The sequence below is a fragment of the Musa acuminata genome, chromosome BXJ1-3 (genome assembly GCF_036884655.1).
Source record: "Musa acuminata AAA Group cultivar baxijiao chromosome BXJ1-3, Cavendish_Baxijiao_AAA, whole genome shotgun sequence".
In the NCBI taxonomy this organism is placed as follows: Eukaryota; Viridiplantae; Streptophyta; class Magnoliopsida; order Zingiberales; family Musaceae; genus Musa; species Musa acuminata.
Window position 1 is genome coordinate 46,024,464 of NC_088329.1, and position 19,218 is coordinate 46,043,681.

The 19,218-nt window shown below is 44.7% G+C and overlaps 2 protein-coding genes across 4 annotated transcripts; both read right to left on the reverse strand.

Annotated features, from left to right (window-relative positions):
* Positions 1 to 132: 132 nt before the first annotated feature.
* LOC135635525 (uncharacterized) lies at positions 133 to 7,242 on the reverse strand. Of its 3 annotated transcripts, none has more exons than XM_065146641.1 (21): positions 6,358 to 6,900; positions 5,807 to 5,886; positions 5,548 to 5,634; positions 5,298 to 5,348; positions 5,089 to 5,206; positions 4,854 to 4,910; positions 4,687 to 4,751; positions 4,486 to 4,569; positions 4,325 to 4,375; positions 4,169 to 4,231; positions 4,033 to 4,079; positions 3,888 to 3,957; positions 3,744 to 3,806; positions 2,132 to 2,221; positions 1,932 to 1,970; positions 1,605 to 1,832; positions 1,397 to 1,482; positions 1,239 to 1,287; positions 1,068 to 1,148; positions 885 to 978; positions 133 to 699 (listed from the first exon to the last, which is right to left on the reverse strand). In XM_065146641.1, exons 1-21 carry the CDS (start codon positions 6,539 to 6,541, stop codon positions 473 to 475), a joined length of 1,914 nt encoding a protein of 637 aa, XP_065002713.1. In that variant the 5' UTR covers positions 6,542 to 6,900; the 3' UTR covers positions 133 to 472. The 3 variants fall into 3 exon arrangements, with proteins under 3 accessions (XP_065002713.1, XP_065002726.1, XP_065002721.1); XM_065146649.1 differs by lacking the exon at positions 6,358 to 6,900 and adding an exon at positions 6,908 to 7,242 and having other exon boundaries at positions 223 to 699; XM_065146654.1 differs by lacking the exons at positions 5,807 to 5,886; positions 6,358 to 6,900 and having other exon boundaries at positions 5,450 to 5,590.
* Positions 7,243 to 13,385: 6,143 nt separating this feature from the next.
* LOC135635540 (ketol-acid reductoisomerase, chloroplastic-like) lies at positions 13,386 to 17,466 on the reverse strand. Its single transcript, XM_065146677.1, has 10 exons — positions 17,065 to 17,466; positions 16,848 to 16,940; positions 16,623 to 16,688; positions 15,720 to 15,860; positions 15,066 to 15,293; positions 14,870 to 14,987; positions 14,656 to 14,795; positions 14,427 to 14,594; positions 14,172 to 14,327; positions 13,386 to 14,073 (listed from the first exon to the last, which is right to left on the reverse strand). Exons 1-10 carry the CDS (start codon positions 17,350 to 17,352, stop codon positions 13,705 to 13,707), a joined length of 1,767 nt encoding a protein of 588 aa, XP_065002749.1. The 5' UTR covers positions 17,353 to 17,466; the 3' UTR covers positions 13,386 to 13,704.
* Between the last annotated feature and the right edge of the window lie 1,752 nt (positions 17,467 to 19,218).

Consider the following 19,218-nt stretch of genomic DNA (forward strand, 5'->3'; position numbering starts at 1 on the left):
CGTTCCGTGCCATCAGGGGCTTCTGTCTCCCCTGCGATGATATGTTGCACGGAAGCTTAGTGCTCCGCATTCGACATCCACAGATCGATAGAAAAAAGGAAATGTTTTTAAGACTGCCAACACAAACCGCGATTCAACTCTCATCCAAACATTGGATCTTTACTTATAACGCAATACGACAGTATTCTTCCGAGGCCTTTTCCTGCTGGAATGAGGTACAGATGTTAAAGCACCACAGCCCCCCTCACAAACCAAAACAAATCAACATCATTCAAACCTAAAATAAAAACTCTTGGCTGGCTGCACGAACACGATGCTGGTTTCCTTGTGAAAAACAGTGGAACCAGCATCATCCATGCACACCACGCTCTTCCTTTGGAACGATACAGATCCATTCGATCGACTGTACTGTACATGAGGAGGAATCCTCGGATGGAAGAAGAGAAAAACAAAACCAGGAAGAGGAGGGTGCCTACGTGCTGCTGTGCTGGTGGACATGCAGCCCATTGCCATTCGAATGGAAGCTTCCTCCGTTAACCAGGCTCTTGACGGCGGGCTTCTTCAGGCTCCCCCCGCCGTTTCGGTATGTTCTGGGGCTCGGGTAGCCATTGCTGTGAGCATGCAGCGCCGGCGGGCTGATCTGCCCGTTGGAAGCTTGTAGCCATGCATCCAGCTGCCGGCATGATGCGGCTATCAGTCCTGTAAAAGCATTTTATAACGAGCGAGGATGAAACAGGATATATGAAGAAGGGAAGGGGAAGGGGAAGGGCTTAAAGTTGCTCCTGCAGAAACTATTGATTCGATAAGAAAGCCACTATTATTTGAGGCAGAGTTGGAACTATAGATGATGGATGGGCAGAGTTGAGGCACTATTATTATTTTACCTAAGAAAACAGCAGAGGGCTTTCCAGGTCTAGACTTGAATTCCGGATGAAATTGCACGCCAACATAGTATGGATGAGAAGGCAGCTCGATGATCTGCATCATCGTCATCATCGTCGTCAAGAAACAAAAAATTCAGGAAAAAAAAGAAGAAAAAAAAAAGAAAAGACAGAAAGAAAGCCCACCTCCATCCGTTTTCCTGTCTCGTCTTTACCGACGAAAGCAAGACCAGCCTTTTCAAATTCTTGGACCATATCAGGATTTACCTGCAATAAAATATAAAAAATGATAAGTGGGAACCCAATCTCATCGATGCTGGAATATAAATATTTTACTACTTCTCCTATCATCAGAACCTCATATCTATGTCGATGCCGTTCGTCCACGAAGCTGACTTTGCCATACCTGAAGAAACCAGGTGGTTGAACTCTCTTTTTAAGTCTTTCTTTCTTTCGTTGAGCAAGTTAGATAGAACATATCATTCAAGCATCGCGGATAACATTTCTCTACTTACAGCTTTGCAGATTTGCAATCAGCAACCGTGAAAAAGGTCCTCCTCGATCCAAGTCTCATGGTACCTCCCATGTGTGTCTTGGAACCCTGAAGGTCAATCCGATCACACAGAAAATATATGAGAGGTGGAGGAAGGGTTTTATAATTGACAATGATGACCAAAGATGCAAAAATAAAAATAAAAAAACAAAAAAAACCTTACGAATTACCTCCGGCATAAAAATGACAACGGGAGCAGTTGTATCGGGATCAAACTCCATGCTATTTGCCTCCCTCAAGTTCATAACGGAGCGAGCGAATTCGATGACGGCGATCTGCATGCCAAGACAAATGCCAAGATACGGAATTTTGTTTTCGCGGGCATATTTAGCAGCAAGGATTTTTCCCTGCACCCCTCTGTCCCCAAAGCCTCCTGGGACTAGTATCCCATCTGCACCCTGAGATAGAAGAACATGGCGAGCATTGATTGCCTCATGTTAGATAAAACTAGTATGGTACACAGCTAAACATCTTCTTTAATTTTGCAAGAAGCTCACACTCAAAAGCCTCCATGCTGCGTTGTAAGCTTCGGGTGCCTGTATAAACGTAAAATATTCAACTCTTTGCAACAAAGAATCCAACATGAATAATAAAAAGCAGAAGCACAACTCTGCTTAAACTGTAAAATGGACAGACCAGTCCAACAAGAATAATAAAAAAGACCAACATAACTGCTTAAACTGTAAAATGGACAGACCTCTTTCGCAGCAGTTTCTTCAAGATCAGATGATGGGACCCAGTCCACGACAAGTTTTCTTCGGCAAGCAACAGAAGCATGCAAAAGAGCCTGCAATAGTTTAACAAAACAATCAGTTTGCGGAAGGAATGCTCATAGGATAATAGATTGATCTATTCTTTCATCAAAGACAAACGAGCATCGAATGATCACCAAGAATAACAAAGGAAACACTCGAGTGCATTAGAGTTTCTATCACCAAAGAAACCATAACAAAGCCCAAGCCACAACTAGCACCAGTTTGACAATCTTATGAAGTGACCGTTCAACAAAAACACAAAACAAGGGGGAGCTATATTTGCAGTTATCCAGCCATATTGCTCATCATGGGCATGGGAGATAACTAAGATAACTGCGTAGGATCTCTGAACAAACCTTTGGCCATATGCTCGCCAGATTCTATAAACCAACACTAAGTTATTGACGACCTAACTAGTTCAAAAAGAACAAATAGCAACTTCTAACTCTATTTTGTTCCCCATCCTGAAGTCACGAGCATCCAACTAACCAAGAGAAGATGACAGATCAGGGAATCTGTCAGGTCCATGATGACCTTTTGCATTTTAAGATGTATAAGACTTGGGCATTCTGCACTTGCACAAATGATATAAGTCATCCAAGAGAGGTACTTCGGAAAAAAAAAATCCCATTTTAGTGGATCAGAAGAATTAAATAAAAGAACACAATCCCCTGTTGTAATGAAAATGATTTACTGTGGAGTTGTACACAAAAAGAAGTGCATCATGTGGAAATTGAATTATTATCATGACCCAACTGACCCAAATCTACAGGCAGTAATAATTATGTCAGCAAAAAAAAAAAAAACAATCAAAATAAAATTGATGATAAACATGCCAAGAGACCGTAGCGATTTTTTTAGTGAAAAAGAGGCAAAGGGGAGTGAGGCACCCACAGAGGTGAACTCAAGAGAAGCCAAATGGCAGGAAATAATTTTTCTTGAGATTTCCAAATCTTCCTTACTAATTGCCAAACTTCAATATAGCAAATTTGATTGTTCAGATAACCAGTCTTGTTGCCACAAGTTTCACTCATAATGCTAATTCCTTTTGCAAGTGTTTTTCTCCCTATCAATCCTCCACTTGTTTCATGTTAAGAAGCTAGTTAAAGATCACTCAGGGTTTAGATGACTTCAAAATGTTCAACCTTGATCGAGAGATGCTAAACTAGAAACATGAACTACTCATGAATAAGGTCATGGTTTTAGAAGTTTCACATTGTCCTTAACATTTTAAGTAAATAGCATCAACATCTGGTGATTATAATTTTTTTTTATTGCCCTAAAGCATTTAAACAAACAGCTTCACATACGAACAATGGCCTGTGACAAATAAAAAACTACTTGATTTGTTTGTCGAAATGGCCATTACAGTAAGCACAAGGAATAAATCACATGAGTTTCTAGTGTAAGTATCGTGGTCCTCCTGTGGTGGAGAACAAATAAAAAACAAGTACATCTAAGAAAAGATAAAATGACAAATACAGATCCGTCCAGTAAATAAGCAACGTACAAGAAACGGACAACATTAGACTGATGAGTGATGAACGTACTCACCTTCAAAACAGAGAGGTAAGAATCAGAAAGACCAGTATATTTTCCTACCATAGCAATTCTGACCTGAAAATTTATTCAAATGGTAAGATTTCAGATGTTTCCAGTGAACCATAAAACAATAGCAAAGAAAAAAAAAGAACTCACAGTCTTGTGCAACATATCATAGAGTTTAGCTCTACCCATCCATTCTTCCAGCATGGGTTCCTCAGCACATCTGTATATATTAATGTCAGAATCAATGGCTGAAGTATCAAAGTAATTAAATAAATAAGCCATTCATCGGACAGACCCTTGAAGGTTTAATAGTTTCAGAAGAGCTTCATGTGCCTTTTGCTCCTATAGGTGAAGAAGTATGTTAATATGGATGCTGAAATAACCTTGGCGATGGATAAAATCCACAATAGTGTCAACAAAATATACTCTACCTTCAACAATAAAGGAATGTGCCAAATGTTTGTGACGTCATGGAGATTAATGATATTGGCAACCTGTGAAAAAAAGCTATCGATTGTGAGTATCAAAATCTACACACTGACTTTGCAGCAGGTACAATGGACGAGGAGTAACAGTAAAGAAATTACCGGAACATGGCAAAACAGTGAGAGTTTTTCTTTAATATTTATATCCAACGGCTGTCAAAAGCATCAAAATGTAATTCTCAAAGATCAACACAGATGTAGGAAGAACAAATACTAGGCTGAAAAATTAGGATTGAGCCAGGAGATGAGAGGTTAATAGGAACCTTATCACTGCGGCAGGCTAGAATATTTGGTGTCAGCCCAAGTCCTCGTAGTCCCCTAACACTATGTTGGGTCGGTTTAGTTTTCTACAGGAACATAAGGGGAAAAAAAAAACATCCATCAAAAATAGGATAGAATCAAATTTCAGCTGTGAAAGGCTTCAGTCAAAGTCTCATTATGTGTAGCTGGTTAATTGTCATTACCGGCTCCCCAACTGCTTTAAGAACTGGTACGAGACTAACATGAACCAGACAGAAGTTACCGGGCCCTGTCCAAAAACATGACAACAAACCTCATTTATAAAGGGGGATAGGAAAATAAGCTGTTGGAAAGAACAATATTTGAACAGGTGCCTTCACACTTTTCTCACCTACACGGTAAGAGAATTGACCCAAAGCTTCTATGAATGGCATTGACTCAATATCCCCTGCATCAAGAATGCCACGGTCAATACTATGAAAAGGAATGTGGCTCCTGCAACAAGCACTCGGACAAGAATGATTATCATGTGAATTATAATTCTCACTCGGAGTAAGGTGAGATTGTTCGACCAATATATTATTCCACTTTGTTTTATCAAGAACAGAACTCTGTAGCAAATTTACCTATAGTTCCACCCAATTCTATAACACAAACATCAGCTGGTCCTTCTTTACCGTCCACAGGTATCATCGCTACACGTTCGATCCACTCTTGTATGGCATCTGTGATATGTGGCACGACCTTCAAAAGAAAAAGAGGAGGCATTCTGGCACCGGTAAGTAAATGTGAAAATTACGACACACAATTGGTTCTGGATCAGAGAGAAACACACCTGGACTGTTTTCCCCAGATAGTCTCCCCTCCTCTCCTTGTCGATGACGGACTATCACGGACATGACATCAAGAGAGAAGAAAGTTAGTCTATCACATGAACAAGGAGGAGATGGGACAAGATTAACATGAGAAAGAAAAATGAAAATTGACCTAAAAGAATTATCTCCTTCCATAGTAGATAATAGCTCAACAGCCTCAGGTCGTCACAAATCTTACGACCATTAAACATCTAAAGCCTAATTGAGCACCTGATAGATTTTTCCAGTCGTGATATTGTTGTCACGAGTTAATTTGATATCGAGGAACCGTTCATAGTTTCCGAGATCCAAGTCCACCTGTAAAAGAGGGGAGGCCATCAGAAGAAATGGAACAAAACCGAAGAACAAAGATCTCCTAAACATTTTTAAGCAAAGTAAAATGTGAGTGTAAATCTGTGCAGGTCAATGAGAAAGGCATCGGTTTTCAGACTTGCAGAGACCATACGATGACATCCACAGTGCTCTTTACCTCGCCACCATCGTCTAAGACGAAGACTTCCCCATGCTCAAACGGAGACATAGTCCCCGCATCAGTGTTGAGATAAGGATCTGCGTAAGTCCACAGGGTACAGCATTAGACCATCTCGATTAAAGAATAACAGAAACAAAGTTGCATAACATTACGATCGACATAGACAGAAAATGAAAGACTTTTCTTCTTCTTCCTATTCTTCTTCTTCTTCTTCTTTGCAAAACAAACATGCCCCGAAGAGAGGTGAAGACAACAATTTCCCAGCGCACGTCAAAGTTGATCAACATAAAGGAGAAAAGTCTTTCGTCAAATGGTCTTATTGCACATCGATCGCAGAATAAGAATATCGTAAGCAATAAAGTAAATCAGAAAGATCCAGGTCATCCAATCAGTAATGATGGCCGGAAGAAAACTTGGTGTCAAGCAAAAGCACCCAATCAGACATCGTCGTCACCGAAGACGGCCAAAGAAGAATTCAAAGGGGATGAGCATTGAAAGTCCCGTATCTGCAGAAGAATAATAACGCACGAAACCTCCATTTTCATTACCCAAGATCGGCTGCTGTCGGCCACAAAACGCAAAAGAGAAGGGCACCCTGTACCACAATCTCATCGGAAACCACCGATCGCACCAAGGGGATTTCCCAAGAATCAGAAAGGGCAACAGAGTTGACGCAGGGCGATGCAAGAAAAAAGGAGTTTGACTATAACCGCAGCCAGAATCAAGAAGCATCTGGAGTCGGCAAAGGACACATCAAACTGGCGGGGGAAAATATGCAAAGATCTCTTCTTTCTTGCGTCATAATTTCGATATATTAACCTTGTTGGATATGAATGCCGGAAGAAGACAACCTACTGCACAATCCAACCTCCTTAAACCCGGGAGGCCCGGAAGGGACCCTACGGAAAAGATCAGACCAAAAAGAAGCGTCTCCTTTAAGAAGAAAAATGAGGGGCAAGAAGGACTCTTTGATTCATGGGGATGAGGCTGACACCACAAAAATCCACCTCGTTGGAGAGAAAAAGATCCATTGCCTTCACCAACACCAAGCGAAAAAGCATTCTTTGGACGGTAAAACATGGAGGGGTAGGCAGGCACCGATTTTTATGGAGGTGACGCGGAGCCCGCACGCCTTGAGGACGACGCCGATGCTGCTGGCCGTCACCCCTTTCCCCAGTCCGCTCACCACTCCCCCCGTCACCAATACGTACTTCATCTCTCTCTCTCTCTCTCTCTCTCTCTCTCTCTGTTCCTCTGGACCAGCACGAAAGCAGCTTACGAGGAGCGGAGAGCACGACAACGGTGTGAGCACCTCCACACTCCCTGCCCTCGTCTCTTTCTCTCTCTCTCTCTCTCTCTCTCTCTCTCTCTCTCTGTCTCTCACACACACACACACACACACAAACCGGGCGTCGCCGAAAGCGTGGCTGCCGCCTCAGAGCGAAAGAACAATGAGCTGGGGAGATTTGGAGAGCCGGAGTGGTGTTATTTATAAATCGGGTCGGCCAAAACCCCCTCTTTTTGTTCTTTTCTTGAGGGCACCTCTCCGCGTCTCACGCTATTTTGCTACGCACCCCCTCCTTCTCCGAACCAGCCCGCCGGGGCCCATCGATGGTTACGTTGGGCCCAGACCGGTGGACCGTCGTTGCGTGGAAGTTGGAAGCTTTCGGGTCGACGTAGAAAAGAGTCGGTGAGCGTGCAGCGTCGTCCACGCAAGCGAACGAAGCACATTTTGGTTCGGGTTCAATCGAGGTGAAGACGAGTGGTTCCTGAAATCGATCGGACCGAGCCGCTTACTAATGAAATGCTGGCGGGTGATGTGATGGGGATGGACCCCACGTAAGGATAATTAGGTGCGTCCGAGTTTGGTGGGCAACGTAACAATAACAATAAAAATGAGGGAGACCTGTGTGGACACAGCGAGCGAGCACAATCGTGCTGTGGCCGTTCAAATCTCTAATTAAGGATTAAACTACGTTATCTTCTTCGATTAAGGTATCGGCTTCATCTCCCGTGGGATTTGACGTCTTCCACGGCGGCCTCGACCTCGACCTCGACCTCGACCTCGACCTCGACCTCGACCTCCGCCTCCTATGGCGGGTGCTCCTTGTTCCAAGTGTTCGGCCCTCGGGCGGCTACCACGTCATGTTGCGGTGGATTTCTCGCTTCTCGTCAAAGACAAGACAGACAGACAGACAGACGCCCAGTCATCCTGCGGTGGTTCCAATCGATAGATGGTTTGTCATCCGATCCGAGTTTACCCAGTAAACAAAAACTGCAGGGTGGCTCCACGTACGATCACGCCAACGCATGAATTGCGTGTGTGTCATTGTGCTTCGCTCGATGCATGAGACAGCAGGGCAGGGAGTGGGAGTGGAGTGCGCAGGCATTCTTCCCTCGATTTGCTCGTTGTTTGGTTTGGTTGGATTGCACCAGATGAAATAGAAATGAGCACGATTTAATCGACACGAGTGCTCCGTTGTAGCTCTTGCAGCTCCACGATTTAATCGACACGAGTTGTACTCGGTTGCCAACGACGTCAGGGGTCCATCTGCCGAATGATGGATGGAGGTAAACCACATGCTATGCCATCTATTATGAGAACCGCTCTTGTTGTTTTCCCTGGGAAGTCACATGAGAACCACTCTTGTTGTATCACGGGCCGTGTCTTCTACCCGATTCACCATGGCATCCACCTGCTCATACGTTTTTCTTCATCTCAGGAGAAGCTTTTATTATTATTATTATTATTATTATTCAAATTCCGATTAAAAATTGGTCCAATCTTGTGTTGATGAGAAGCTGGATATTGACTATTGGCTATTGTGGGATGGGGCGATGGAAGAACCTGGTGGGACTGCAAAAGCCAGAAGTAAGGAATTAATGTTGTGTCGATACAGAACGTGACGATGCTGGCGGTGTTTAATGCAGTGAGTGGGCGGAGCTTGGATTTTGGAGTGGCCGATGGATTTGGTATCCATGAACGACCATCTGATGCCCAGCAGCTCACATCCTTTAATTTCCGCTTGCGAGTCGCAAGCAGTCCCTGCTACTCTTCTTCGTGTGCTGAAGCATCAGATCAGCTGCTGCAGACACTGTGGAGCTGACCGGTTCATCATTTTTAGTCTCCTCCCCTGTCATCCACTCATGCATGCATGTGACTCATGTTCGCTCTCGGATACCGTCTTCTTCTTCTTCTTCTTCTTCTTCTTCTTCTTCTTGTTTGAACAACGACTGAAACAAGAGGAAAACGAGAATGCATCGATATTTCGTGATGGCAGCAGCCGGTGACGATGGAACGTGTGATGGAATCTCACATCGGTGGTTGGTCGATAGAATTGAAGGGAGAGAGGGAAAAGAATATTCCCAGCTTGCACTTGCACAGAAGATAATATCCAAACCCGGCGGCTGTCGGCGTGACAAGGGAGTCATGGATTTGGACCACCATCAGGATTAGGTGACGTCGCACTCCACGTTCTTTCCTTCAAACTCGTACTAGACTTTGGGTTGTGGATAGGGTTATCTGCCTGAGATATGACTTGTTCTCTTACACTCTTTTTGATGACTTGTCTGCGCAGGCACAAGGCTGATGCCATCATCATCGGACTGAAGAAAGCCAAATGGAATGCTTTGCTATAGGTGGGTGAGAGTAGAAAGTCAAAAATGTTTCTTGATTTGATCAAGTACCGCCGAGGAGAGCCAACAGCTTGAAACTTTAGACATGGCCGCATCTTTGTAGGCTTTAGGAGAATCCCATCTCCACTTTTACGTTGCATCTTTGAGGGTTACATCAAATCATGTGTAGTGAGCGCTCCTTCAAATCATGTGGCTCCTCCACTTTTTGAGTCGCATGAGTTCAGATTAGACGAAGCTTTATTTATAACTGTGACATGTTCATACAAATCATATCACAAAAATCGTGCTGCTACATGGAATCACCACTGATCCGATTTAATGAATTCCAAGTCCTCGGATTGAAGCAGCCCTTTCAACTATTGATGGAAGCAGCAGTATCATCATCATCGTCTTCGTTGACGGAGAGATATTTCCCTTCACAAGTATCCCCCCACCCCCACCTATCCGAAATAGTATTAGATCGAAGAAATATGACGTGTTTCCCCGTCAAGCGATTGTCGAGTGGTTAGCACGTTAATCGTCTCATCATATAAAATCCATTCGAAGGTCACCTCAAACTCCCCAACCAACATCATGTATCCGGAAAATGGACATCACATCTCCCATTGTTTCCTTTGACTCGATCGTTCGTTCGTGCATTCCCCACCTAATTTTACCATTTTCTTTGATTTGGCATGACATACGCATACATTAATCTCGCTTCTTATCGTCTAACTTGATGACTCGACCGGACAAAGTTAGAGCTGCAACCTCGATGTTTTGTTTACCGGATGGGGTTAAAATCTAATCGCGATTAGTTTCTTGTTGTCGTGGACTACGAAGTTGGGTCGCGACAGCGGGATAGGATCCGCACACGGCGGGCGGTCGTCCGTCGTTGGGATTGCAGACGAGGACGCGTGCTGTGTCACCAGCGGGGAATGCGGAATGCAGCCGTTGGTGGCGGTGTGCGCTTGAAGAAACGGTAGTAACGGTCGTTCCAATGTGGTTTGGATAGTGTGCCCACCGTTGCTCGTCTTCCTTCCTCTTCAGCGTTAGTCCTCGATGTGATACGATGGTCGTTATAAGACGTTTGGTGTCTGGGTGACAAGTACGGAGGTTTGTACGTATTTTATGTGCACGTATATAAATAAACCCCCCAAACACCATCCACCCCCACCACACCACAATTTCTACGCTGCTGCTAAAGATGCGACGTTGTCCAGTTCTTGAAAAGGGCGTGTAGGGAAGAGTAGGTGTTGATTCTGTCACAATAAGAGAGTAGGCGAGAAAATAAAGAGTAGGTTTCATATGGGTGACCTACAAACTAGGATGGATGGCTGGATGGAGAATGGGGTGGACAAGATGGATCGGTTAAAAGTAAGATAAAAAAGATTCAAAAATACATAAAATAAAAAATGCCATTTGTTAATCATATCAAATCAGGGTGGGTCAGGACATGGATTAATTCGTTCTTGAATGAGTCACCCGACATCTCAAGATTCTTTGCAAAGGTCGGTAAGCGGATTTGAAAGACGCATCAACTCGGGATGCAAAAGCCAAACTGGACTTTGCTACATGTATATTGCATGCCACGAGGCATACGAAATCATGTTCCACGTATTTCTCTTAAATCTGCTTCAGACTTGTTGACGCTTGTTTATGGATGCTTGCATGAGCAGCCCGCCCGCAGAGATGAACTCTTTATATATATCTTTTTCTTTTTTCTTTTTACCTATAGAATGGAAAAGATGCAATCGTCCACCGTACATCTGTTAGGAGTTAAAGGAGAGTCTTCCCTTCCACACACCGATTCAGGGATCCAAACCCATTCCAATCGGTCGTCATCTATCTGCAGGGCGAGTGAATCACTCCGTGGGACAAAAGTCTTGTGATGTGATGTGATGTGATTTGATTTGATGCATCATCAAACCAATTTTCAAAGGTAAGCTTGAAGTTTTCAAAAACATCATCATCATCATCATCACTGTCTCGGCTCAGATCGCAGTAGATCGGTCGAATCAATGTTCCTCGTTGTAATGGTTTCTTTCAGAAAAATAATATAAATATAAATTGGTTTTACCCCCCCCACACCCCATATTATTGGAGGCAAAAATAATAGCAGTCTGTGCCGGGAACCTAGGAACCTGACGTCGTCGGATTGGGGACGGACCCCACCGTAACGTGACTTCCACGGAGCACGTGTTTGATACGTGATAGCAGTTGGGCCCGGTTCCAACTATGCGCCACGTACTACCACCACCACCTTATCCCCGATCACGTGGCACACCTGGAGTCGCTCGAGGTCAACTCCGGCACGGGAAGACCGAAGACGCCGGCTTCCTGTCCCAAACGCTGTTCCCTGTTCCGTTCCAGCACCCACGAGATCGACACTTGATAGGCCGCAGTCTGCCGACAGCTCGACCGTACACGGAACAGCGAGAGACTTACACGTACGCGTCGGCTGGTTCTCTCTCCTAAGAAACAGAAGCCAAAATAGTCCATGACACGGATCGAACTACATGGTCTCGTTGACTTTTTAAATCAAACTCTTTACCGTCGAGCCATGGGAGATCGAACTACATGCGTCTACTAGTCCAGCTTCCTTTCGTAATCTTTGTACCGCAAAGCAAGTGCAGGAGCACCTGCTTCCTGAACTCATCACCGGTCAAACTGCTTGCACCACGTACGATTTATCTAAATCTGACAGTGGATCACCTCATCGCCGAGTCAGCACACGTGCATTTCCTAGTGCTGTCTCGATCGTCTGCCTCGGAGAGGAGTCACCGTCCCAAGTATTAATGGTGCCTGCGTCGGACATAGCTCATCAGCTTCGGAATTCAAATGAAGGAGAAGGTTAGGCCCATCTGCATTGGGAGGGTTGGTATCACCTAAACCGAGGAATTCCCAAGGACCGCCAACCGTGGAAGACGCTACATCAATGTCTAACGTACGTCGCTCGTGAAGCGAATGTCAGCTCCACGTCGAGGACCTATCGACGATACCTGCTACAGGCACTCTAGTGGCGGTGCCGGGCGCTACTGTTAATGGAGTTGACTACGAAGCTCGCTACTGTTCTGTCTTCACATGAATGATGATGGGGGAGATCAGCGGGTGAACGTAAAACGTTCGGTGAGGTCACATGCGTATGGAGAATCCTAGAATGGTGATGATGAGATGGATAGCTGTGATCATGTGTTGTCGGTCTCCGACAGCACTCGTGGATCCGACTCGGACGCCGTTTGTCTTACATGCTGCTGTAAGTACTGGGGTCGGTGTCTTCGCCTCCGAGCCTGACGAGAGGATGACCGCAAGCAAGCAATCAATAAGGCCGGTGCTACCCTTGTGATGGGCACGCAGACCCCTCTTTGTGTGATGTTAATATGTTATCCGATGCCGAGCAACAGTGAAGTCGGTAGGGGAGTAGGTTTCGAGTGATTTGAATGGCTGGTGAAGGACATGAACACAGGCGTCATCTCCTGCAACTAAGATGACGCAGAATGTCTGAGATCCACCATGGGTCAAGTGTGCCGGTGTTCTTTCGGCCTCACACGGACGATATCCTCCATCCGGTCGGTCTCACAGCTTCAAAGCATCGAATCGAGTAGGAAAATAGATGATGGAGTTAGAATTGAAGGCACATGAGTGGGTCTTTTGAGTCCATCAAAGTCCCTCATTCGTTCTATGACCGCACGCTCGTGATCCAATACTTCTTTGTGGCTTCGGGTCACACGCCAAGGGATGCTCGGGTTCCACAGTGGCTGTTTGTGTTTGCGGGCATGGATTTGGTTTTCTTCTCGTTCCCTACTCTCTCTCTGTCCATATCCGATGCTCCTCTTTTTGGTTTGCTACTGCTGCCAAATATTTCCATGTGTCATTTGCGATCGACATCTTTGCCACCAAACCACATTTAACTACAGCTAAAGCACTTTTTAAGCTTCAACTTTCAGAATAAGCAATCGGCTGCTGTCAACCAATAAAAATTCCATTCCGTCAAAAAGATCTAAAAAAGAGAACAATATTGTCTTAGTAGGGTACATAATCACCAATTTACTGCCGGACGACGAAGACGAAAACAACACGAACGATGCTCAGTGGAGCACCATATTATTCAACGTGCAAAACTACAAACAAACGCCACAACGCTTCACTACCAGCTACATAATCGGCAGCCTAATTTCTCCGGAGGCTTGATGGAACTGCATCTTTAGGAAGCTTTCCTTGAGTTTAACCTCTCAAACAAACACACACTTGTTGGTCCGAGTATCAAAACTAATCACATCTCAATTGCTACTTTGCCGCAGTTCCGGGCGGACGAAATCCGCGTCGGGTGGAACTGAGATGTCAACAGTTGGCCTCAACCGTGCACAAACCTCGATTGCACCATGAACTGGATCAGACAAGAAGTTGCTGAGGAGGTCTTGATTAATGGGGCTCTTTTTATCGACACCAACAAAAGCCTGCTGCGTGAGGATGTAATCAAACCGTGGAGCCCATTTCCTTGATCCCAGACGTGCAGTCGTGGAACAGTTATCCACCATAAATGACACCCCACGAGCATGCATGAAAGGGTTCAGTGAATCAACAGACTCTATGACACTCTCGTTGATGATCTCCGAATAGGAGTGTCCCTTCTTCCTTAGGACCTCGATCTGCACATAGTTCATGCCATCAAGGGTGTCAAGGAACATGAACAGAATTTAAGCAACATGTACGAGATTCAAACAAAGAACAATACAATATGTTATACCTGTGCCATCATCAAAGCTACATAAACGCCTGCAGTAAACGGATGCAGAGGCCCCAAATCACCTTCAGGACGAACGGCACGAACTTTCTCACCAACTTTCCACATACGTGTTTGATCGATTTTACCCATTGGGAAAGCAGGAAGACCCTCCTTTTCCTGACACAGAAAATAAGCACAACATTCATGTCATTTTCACATCATGTCGGAAAAAGAAAATAAGCATAATATTTGCATAGACCATGCTTAAGAGCTTACGTAGAAGCGTCGTCCAGCTAGAACGACACTGCGAATTTCACTGCCACATGCAACATCCTCATAGCACTCGTATAATATATCCATGCAAGGGTAGTATGATGCACTATATGCAGCATTAAATTCTTTCTTCCCCTCTTCAGACAGAGCATCGTACACAGCAAGCATACCCTGGAATTCAGTTGTATGAGTAAGATCCCTTGAATAAGAAACACAAAACAGATACATTTACCTTTGTTGAAATGGTCTTTGATATGATCCCCGTGATACACTCTACGGTGTTTTTGTAAGCCAGTTCTTCGCTCATTCCGTTCTCAGTGTATCTTCTGAACAATGACTCCACAATTCCATGCACAGCGCCGAGTAAAATACCTGCAACCAATCAAACTAAATTATACAACTGACCGAAGTTGAAAAGCAACACTGTACCAGGCAAACAGACTAACCGCGCTCTCCAAAAATGTCACTCTTATATTCCTGCTCCAATGTGGTAGCAAAGGTGAAAGGTGATCCTAGAGCGACCGACCATCCCAGAGCAACATCTGCAGCCCTGCCATCAATGTCCTGTTGACATAGAAAGCAACTGTGTATCAACATTGCAGGTATTAGTTCATGAAACAAACTTCTAGGTCATGAAGGTACCTGGTGTACACCAAAACTAGAATTGATTCCTGCACCATTTATTTCTTTCCCTTGGACATACAACCTTCTAACAGAAGGACCCATTCCCTTGGGGCATACAGCAATCACACTAATGTTTTTGGGAAAATCAAGACCAAGTGTTTGCAAATGTCCAAGAAGAAAGCCATGGGAGAGGCCCAGGATGCTGTTTGGCTTCATGTGAGAGAATACCTTCTCATAGTTGTCCGCCTGGAGTATTAACATGCAAAATGGTGTTGTTAACTTATGGTAAATTAGCAAGACATTTTGCCAACACGCTGACCTACAAAAGCTCGTATTGATATTAACACTAAGGAAACTGGCAAAATAAAATAAGCATGCTGGTCAACATTAAATCGAAACCAAATACTTAAAGACAAAATGCAGATAATGCAAATAATGGAGATCAACTTTCAATTAACTACTGTGTCGTTTAATGTCTCAAAGAAACCTCTTTTGTTACAAGTTTGATAGGGCTATTTTCCCGATGTTTTGTAAGCGTTATTTGTTTACATATTTCCATGATCATTATAATGAAGTTTTCAAGCTATATGAGTTGGAAATCTGCCAGACCATGCAAACCAGCACACAAATTGAATCCTCTTGACTGCAGATTCTATATGTTCAACAGCTAACCTGTGCAGCATCGGAAATCAACAACAATAAAAGATCACTGCCAGAAACTGTTTCCCAGATATCACCCAAAGTTCCATTTTCTTCAGTGAATCCAGCAGCGCGTGCTTCATCAAAAGATCGAGAACCTTTTCTTAGGCCAATCTGCAGGTGTGCAAATCACAATGCTTAAGGATACACAAGCACAGAACACTAGAATAATTGAAGGATAGGTTCAACGCCACAGTTTCTTAGTTGTACAACAGCTGGTATACAGAAAAAGAGCAACTTGTACAGAACAGAAGAGATATTGATGATCCAATAAATATATAATTGAGGGGAATAAAACATCGAACAGACCAATAGATCAAAGAACCATGTAAACGGAATCTGCTGGAAGAGAAAACATTTAATCTGTCGTCTGTCATCCCACATGGCAACCTTGTCGATGTTGGGGTTTCAAAACAATCATGCAGGTTAAAAAGCCAGGAGAAGATAAAAGGTTCCATACAACTAAAAATACGACGTGAACAGATCAGCACAACAAATCTTACTAAATGACTAAGGAAACCATTTTTAGGCAAAGATGACAGGAAGCTGATAGTAGGTTTATAATATATAAAGGGAAGTCATTTTTTGGAGTCCTCATTTTATACTTTTTTGCAGGTGAAAAATCAAAATTAGAAAGCCAAAATTTCTAAAAGTCAACCGCCACAGAGTTTTAATAGACATCCTCATTATCTTGTCGGTAGTTCATTAAGTGTTTTGGATACGTAAACTCTAACATCTTGAACAAACACATCATATTTATATAGGCAGTACATAAGGGTACGTATAAGTTGGATCTTCCAAGGTGACCATGAAAGATCTCACCTCAAAAGCAATGATAAACACGAAAAGAAAAATGAAACTTAAAAGCAGCATCACCTTGACCACGATATCTGAATTCGCCGCGGCAAGTGAATCCCTCAAATTCTGTGCCTGGGCTGGACCCTACGGAACAAGAAAGACCTTGGTGTTAGATACACAAACGAGTGAACCATGAGGTGAACACGGGGGGACTAGTGAAACTGAAAGGAAGGAGACATAGGGAAGAACACGTCTTTGCATCTACGAAAGAAAAAAGGTGGTGCCAAAATAGGGCTATTGCACCTGAGACCCCCATCCGATCACACCAATTTGCCTGATCCCCTTGAACGCGTCCGGCAACAAATGGAACAGATCTCTTCCACCTCTAACAATATACTGTAAGCAACACAAGAGCCCAAAAGAAGGTCAAAGCCCCCATCCACCCGAAAAAAGGAACAAAAGTATGAAGAGACCGGGGCGAGAAAGGAAAATGAAATCGGGGTGGATACGGGTGAAAGACCTCATCGTGGCCGGCAAGGTTGACCTTCTCTTTCTTGAACACCGAGCTCTCGAAGTCGAGAGAGGTGACAGACCCACCGATGGAAGGCAGGGAAGAGACCATCCGAGCTGCAAGGGCAGCGCCGCCTACTCGACCACCGGGCGCGGCATGAGTGTGTATCCGGCGGAGGAGATGGCTAGGGGACTTGGCGAACGAGAAGGAAGACCCAAAACCTAAAGTTCTTGGTGCCGCCGGCTTCAAGGCCGTGGAGAGTGAGGCGGAAGGGGCGAAGGGTTGAGCCGCCGCCATAGATGGAAAGAAACAGAGAAAGCGCAACAGCCAGCGACTTGGGGTTTTCTTCCAACGCCCTCTTCAAATATACCTGACACTCGTTTTTATAATTACACCCCTGGAGTTAATTAAATTTCACAGAAACACGCCCCGTAAAGATGTTATTTTGCGATCAGAGCTCCGTTCCATAGTTCGACCCATTGCCAAAAGAAGCAGAAGCCGAGAGGAGGAGGAAGAGGCTATCTTCTCAACCTGTAACATCTACACCAGAGAACAAGGAAGCAGAGGATCCTGTACCCCACACACGAACGAAAGCATCATCCCTACATGACTCCACCTTTGGAACTCCTCTACACCCGGCCGCCTCAGGAGCATCCCTCCATCAAGAGCACATCCCCTTGCCCGCCGAACTCGTTCAGAACCAAAGCCTCGAAAGGATACTCGATCGAGGTCGGGTGGTGCATGAAGATCCAGTAGCTGGGTATGTTTTCATTGGCACGAGACAGCCGTGTGGTCTTTCCAGCGCCGCTCGGGCCGACGACCGCCAGGAGCTCACGTTCCTTAAGATGCACCTGTAACTAGTCCTGGGGAAGCCGTAGTGGCGCGGTTGAAAGTTGTGTGCGCTGGTCGAGAGGTGGTACGATAAAGACCTGGTTTGGATGTGGTATCGGCGTCTCCGGCGGCCAGGACTGGGCGCTCTGTTCGTTGGCAGCTCCATGGAGTAGAGACGTGTCGGGCAAAAACGACATAAGAAGACCAAGGCAAAGAGGAGTAGAGACGTATGAGCAGTGAGAAGAGCGAAACTGCCGATTGCTCTTGCCTTTGGCCAACGACCAAGGTCGTTGAGAAAAGCGAAGCTCGCCCTTGTCTTCGGCCAGCGACCAATGCCACTACAGCCACATTCCTAAGAGGCTCCACGGCCTCACCACGATATCCTTCGCTGATCTGTCAACAGTTGATGGATTTAAGAAGAACGAAGGACGGACTTAAGGAAAACGAAGGGAACGCCTGTGCCCTCACAGCAACAGCAATCGCAACAATAGTAACGATCTGCTCTTGCCCTACGTATCTCGCTTGTAAACCATTCTTTACATCAATCCAATATTGATATCCTTAGTATCATCTTGGGGGGCAATGATAGTACGATGGATTAAACTTCCTGGGTAGTGTGATACAGACATTCCGTTATTTGTCAAGCTTTTTAGCATCAGAAGTGTGTGCCGTCGACATGTCCCCCCAGTTGCAATCCCAAGCGATCTTTCAGCTTGGGATACAGAGCCCAAACCCCGCCCCGTCATACTACAGTCCTCGCCGACCGAACGTCGACGTCGATGATCTACGCACCACCCGGGACTGAACTAAGCCGTACCAGCTCGCTCTACCGCGGTGTAAAGGATGACTATTAGTACTAGATTAATTATCAAAGATTTGATATCTCACTTCTCCAAAAACTTCAAACAGAGATACAGATAGATTCTAGTTTAAAACTAGTCTAAATGTCCCCCCCTCCCAAAAAACAAAAGAAGATAAATACAATTTGCCGATGATTGAACAAAAGAAAATAAAAAAAAGAGAAATCTTTTTTTGTTTTTTCCGATGCAATCGAGAGCTCTTCTTTGTACCATTTCGGAACGTGCATCACGGGACTAAGTGAGTTGACGTGGAACCCAAATCGGAAGTCATGGATTCACAACTTTCCTATGTGGTGCCCAACACTCGAATGGATGCTGATCTGCGAGCCGTGTCCATGGTGGATTTGGGCCACACCAATAATGCTTCGGCGGTCATCGAGCGTTATCCGATCGATGAAAGTGATGCCCATGCGGTGGCCCAACTCGTGGTTCTGAATCGCGAGCTTCGTCAAGGCCGGACTGAGGATTTCTA

Bases quoted from the DNA above. Each gene is read 5' to 3' on its own strand.
- LOC135635540 (XM_065146677.1), bottom strand. From the start codon at position 17,352: ATGGCGGCGGCTCAACCCTTCGCCCCTTCCGCCTCACTCTCCACGGCC. The intron at 15,861-16,622 runs GTGATGCTGCTT...GCACACCTGCAG, and splicing joins ATTCAGATATCGTGGTCAAG to ATTGGCCTAAGAAAAGGTTC. The intron at 15,294-15,719 runs GTTAGCTGTTGA...TTAATACTCCAG, and splicing joins TGATTTCCGATGCTGCACAG to GCGGACAACTATGAGAAGGT.
- LOC135635525 (XM_065146641.1), bottom strand. From the start codon at position 6,541: ATGCTTCTTGATTCTGGCTGCGGTTATAGTCAAACTCCTTTTTTCTTG. The intron at 4,570-4,686 runs GTAATGACAATT...ATGTTCCTGTAG, and splicing joins TTAAAGCAGTTGGGGAGCCG to AAAACTAAACCGACCCAACA. The intron at 2,222-3,743 runs GTGAGTACGTTC...AAACTATTGCAG, and splicing joins CTTACCTCTCTGTTTTGAAG to GCTCTTTTGCATGCTTCTGT.